The sequence below is a fragment of the Penaeus monodon genome, chromosome 22, assembly GCF_015228065.2.
Source record: "Penaeus monodon isolate SGIC_2016 chromosome 22, NSTDA_Pmon_1, whole genome shotgun sequence".
Taxonomy (NCBI): domain Eukaryota; kingdom Metazoa; phylum Arthropoda; class Malacostraca; order Decapoda; family Penaeidae; genus Penaeus; species Penaeus monodon.
Window position 1 is genome coordinate 28,293,487 of NC_051407.1, and position 5,109 is coordinate 28,298,595.

At 45.1% G+C, this 5,109-nt stretch overlaps 1 protein-coding gene across 1 annotated transcript; it reads left to right on the forward strand.

The window, feature by feature from the left end:
• Positions 1-3,220: 3,220 nt before the first annotated feature.
• On the forward strand, positions 3,221-5,090 carry LOC119587407 (the record flags this gene model as incomplete). The annotated part of the gene is given in 2 exon segments (XM_037936145.1): positions 3,221-3,284; positions 3,631-5,090. Coding segments are annotated over 2 exon segments (1,524 nt in total), but the record flags the coding sequence as incomplete, so codon positions are not given.
• Between the last annotated feature and the right edge of the window lie 19 nt (positions 5,091-5,109).

Here is a 5,109-nt window from a genome sequence, read left to right on the forward strand (position 1 = left end):
TAAAAGGGGGACCCTCATCTTGTGAGGAAATAATCACTGGGCACGCAACCAAGCGTAAAATGAGGGAGTGATGTTACAATGGGTCCTCGAGTGATGAGGAGAGGACGTTAATAAGAAAATTAAGGCTGCGAATGTGAGAAAACGTAGTGTTTCCCTGGACAAGTAGGCCGTAAAGGCTCGAAAAGGCTTTGTGGTACGAAAAAAGGCGTGAAGAAAGTGAAAAGGGCCAATGATGTGGTTATGGGTGGTAAATTAAAACAGGGACGAGCAGGACAAAGGGCAAGAATCGTGAAGAAAGGAAAAAAGGAGGGCGGAGCCATGACAGTGCAGTGCGAGGCTCAAGAATGAATGAGAAGGGAAGGCGAATAAACCGCAACGCACGCTCGAAAAAGGGCAGTGGAGCATAATTAAAAACCGTACGACTGATGCAAGCAAGCTCCCAAACCCTTTAAGTATGGCAGCACCGAGAGTTATTGGGCATTCAGGAGACAGTTTCAAGAATTTTTCTTGACACATCAGCTTCAGCCATGCACAAATAAAACCAGTTATACACCATTTGCAAATGGGAGATTCAAAAACTCATATCTCATTGCATGGCATTCCCAGAAGGGAGGGGTCTCAAAGTAGCGCTAAAAATACTAGACAAAAGTTTTGGTGATGAAAATACGTACATGAATCAATCACGGGAGAAGTTAATTAGAGGACCCAAAAATAAGAGAGAATGATTACCGGGCACTCTCTACAATGTGTCCCCAACTGACGTCTTTCATTTCTTTTGCGGAAAACTGGACAAACTGACTGAAAATTGACAATCGCCCAAAAAAACAATCAGAGACATTATATTGAGATTGGATGATGCCATGAAAAAGCCGTTGGAGTGTATTTTGGACAGGAAAAAGGGGTGAACGCACTAGCATATAAAGGAGTTTTGAATTTCCTGGAAAGAGAAACCAAGAGAATAGAAAATGAATCGTCCTTAAAGAAAATTACAACACAGAGCCCCAGAGATTATACTTTGGAACCAAGGAGACTCAAAGGGAAGGTACGTCTGCTGGAATGAAGCGCAATCAAAGTACCCAATTAAACCCCACACTGGGAAAGTGTCTCTTTTTACACAAAGCGAACCCCCCACAAGATTCATCGGGAGCAGGGGTGTTACAAACAGATGCCGTTTAGGTGGGGAGAATCATACACTTCTTTGTGTGATTGTTCAGAGTTTTGCATGTGGACCATCGCAGAAAGATTGTGAGGGCAAAAGGGAAAAAATGTTTTGTTTGTCTGAAGGAGAGTCATATGGCTAAGGATTGCAGAGCACGGCCTTGTGGTGTAGACAAACTGAAAGGGAGGGTCATTTAGATGGTTCATGAAACCTCACCAGACAACCAGGTCGTAGAGAGCCGGAGCCACTGAACGGTTTTAAAGGGACTGGGGCCTCAAAGGTGGAACAAAACGATAACTGACTATCGCAAAAGATCTGGGTGACCCATACCATAGGCAGGGAGAAAAGGATAGCATGCCCATAGTGCCAGTTGTTCTGTCTGGAGACACCTTTATAAAACCAAGGATTACAACTTGTGCTTTACTGGACTCTGGCAGTACCCGTTCATTCTGCTAAAGGAAAATTGTGGAGCGGCTAAGGCAAAGAGAAAAGAGGCAACCACGGTAATTGCCCCCCTTTTTAAATAAGGATCAGCAAGAGTCAACATGGTTGAGCTAATGGTCACGGGTTTATATGGAAAAGGACAACTCCCTTAAGGCTAACAGAAGTTATTGTCATGGATTCCCTACCTGAAAGTCTAATGGAGACCAAAGCAGATCCAGAAAAGGGACAGCTCAGTGGGTGCACTTGAAAGACTTAGCACATATGCACAGACAGGTGAAACATCTATCAGTAGAATGTTGATCGGACAGGATCCCCTCAAGCACTGACACCTATCGAAGTCCGGAGAGGACAAAGTGGGGAGCCATTTGCAATCAAGACAAATTTGGGATGGTCTATAAATGGTCCACTAGATTTGAAAAAAGGGCGAGGCTATAAGTTTTGGCGCTTTGTGGAAGAAGTCCCAAAGAATAAACTTCAATGCCCTTTGTTGGAAAAGGGCAATCAAGCGGTTCTGGGAGATAGATGGGGGTGAAGACCCAGATAAAAGAGGACAGTCGGTGGAAAGATCAACAGGTTATAACTATGTGGAAAAGAGAAGGGAACAGAACTGGAAACCATCACCCAATTTCCAATACCCTTCAGGGAAAGAGACCTTACCATGCCAGACAACTTATCAATGGCGCTCAGGAGATTAGCAGGACTGAAGGCCAGGTTTACCGTGATAAAGGGCTTAAGGACGTTATGTCAAGGAGAGGGAAGAAAATGGTAAAAAAGGGATATGCTGAAAAGGGGTTTCCCGAGAGGAGAGTTCATCCCGGGAAAAACATGGTATTCCCACATCATCCAGTGTTTAACCCAAATAAGCCTGAGAAGACACGTGTTGTCTTTGATTGTGTGCCAAATTCAATGGGATTACTCTAAATAATCAAAAATTATGCAAGGACCTGATATGGTAAATGACCTTTTAGGCATCCTCATTCGTTTAGAGAAGGGAGGGTCGCACTGTCTGCAGACATTGAAGCCATGTTCCATCAAGTTTTGGTAGATCCAAAGGATCGTGACGTTTTACGGTTCCTTGGTGGCCACAGGGTGAAATTTGCAAGGCCACCTATCCCATACCGAATGGACTAGGCATCTTTCGGCGGAGTCTGGAGCCCTGCGTGTGCTGCCTTTGCTCTTCTTAAAAACCTTTGGGGGAAGGTGGGGCAAGGGCCAGTAATGCCCCAAAAGGTGTTTCTATGTTGATGATCTTTTGCTGTTACTGAATCTGAGAATGAGGCCAAAAATCTATGTTCAAGAATTACAAGAAACTTTAAAAACGGGTTTGGGTTTTCCCTTTAACAAAATGGATGTCCAATTCTAAAAAATGTGATGGTGGAATACCCCAGCAAGAAAGAAGTCCTGGTGTTAAGACATCGATCTGGCAAGAGATGAAATTGCCTATGGACAGGGCATTAGGGGTGCTATGGAACTGAAGGATGACAGTTTAAAAATATCGGTAACTCCTCCCGACAAACCCCTAACTAAGCGAGGCATCCCGAGTACCATGAGCTCTGTTTTTGACCCATTGGGATTCATAGCTCCCTTTTTCTGTTAGGGCTAAGATAATTTTTCAAGATGAAGTACGCAAGAAAAAAGGGGTGGGATGACCCACTCTCAGAGGAAATTTTAAAAATTGGACGTTGTGGCTAGAGGAACTCAGAGATATGAAGGAGTTCTACATGGACGTTGTATACTTCCTCCGATTGGACGGCTCATAAACGCACAGCTCCATCATTTTTGTGATGCTTCAGCTAAAGTTATGCAGTGGTGACTTTTGTGAGGCTGCAAGATGCAGTGGATTCGTGCGATGCGGGTTCATCACAGCACGCACTAGACTAGCCCCATCAAGACTACCTCCATACCCAGATTAGAATTGTGTGCTGCGGTTTCTGGCAGCTGGTTTGATGCCAAGATACGAAAAGAAATCTCCTTGGAGATCAGGAACTCTGTTTTTGGACAGACAGCATGATTTCGCAATACATCAGGAAACACGTCAAGACGTTTCCATACCTTTGTGGCTAACAGGTTGGGCATCATCCACAGAGTATCGTCCCCTCAGCAGTGGCGCCATGTGAGCTCTGAAGACAATCCAGCTGATGATGCCAGCAGAGGCTTATCTGCACAAAGACTGCTAATGAGTAGAAGGTGGAAAATTGGGCCCAGCTTCTTAGACCTGCCCGAGGACTCCTGGCCACCTGTGCCAAGTGACAATGATAACCTAGGTGAGGATCCAGAAGTAAAAAGGGAGAGCACAGTCATGATGCTAAAAGAGAAAGAACCCAATGGGGTTGATGAGCTCCTTGCACGGTACTCATCTTGGTATGCTCTACAAAGAGCGGTAGCTTGGCTCCGTCGATTCTCAGCATGGATAAAGGAAGGTCGCCCTAGGCTGGAAAAATCCGAAATCAAAGTGACAGAATTGCAGTCAGCCCGAACAGCCATCATCAAGTACGTACAAAGGGTTCATTTCCGGGATGATATTGAAACACTTTGTAATGGAAAACTTACTAAGAAAAGCAGACTCTACCGGCTTGAGCCAATGCTTGATGACCAATGTGTGATCCGAGTTGGAGGTCGCCAGCTGAGTGAATATAGTGATTATAGTGCAAGACCCATCCTCCTTCCTAAAGATCACCCTGTAACAGCTCTAATTGTTCGAGATGTACACATATTTGTTGCAAGGCACTCAGGAAGGGAACATACCTTGGCCAACTTGAGAAGACATTACTGGATAGTGGCAGGTCGGCCTTTGATTGATCGCATCCTGAGGACCTGCTTCACTTGTCGCCGAGTTAATAGCAAACCACTAACGCAACGACAGGGCGAATTGCCTTTGGAAAGAATATCAGCTAATAGTCCTCCTTTCACCAACACTGGAGTAGACTGCTTTGGCCCATTTAACGTGACGTACATGAGGAGAACTGTAAAGCGTTTTGGATGTGTCTTTACCTGCCTCAGTTCCAGAGCTGTACATCTTGAATTACTGCATTCCCTTGATACAGATGAATTCATCAATGCCCTCATGCGATTCATAACGAGGCGGGGCACTCCCAAAAAGATCTTCTCTGACAGAGGATCCAACTTTCAGAGAGCCAACAAGGACATCTGTGCCAAGGCACGCAGCTGGGCTTCTGATGATAAGATACACAAAGCGTTACACAGGAGAGACATCGAGTGGGTTTTCCATCCTCCCATGGCCTCCCACATGGGTGGTGTATGGGAACGACAAATTAGGTCTATAAGGAAAATCTTAGCCTCTATTATTGGTATGCAAAGGATCGATGATAGCAGGTTACACACACTGTTCTGTGAAGTCGAAGCCACACTCAACAGTCGTCCACTAACTGCTGCGCCGGGTGACGCCTCTGATCCTGAGGCTCTTACACCAGATCATATACTTCGGCTAGGAAAAGACTTCCGTTTACCTAAGGATGACGTTTCTCAGAGTAAATTCTTCGTAGACG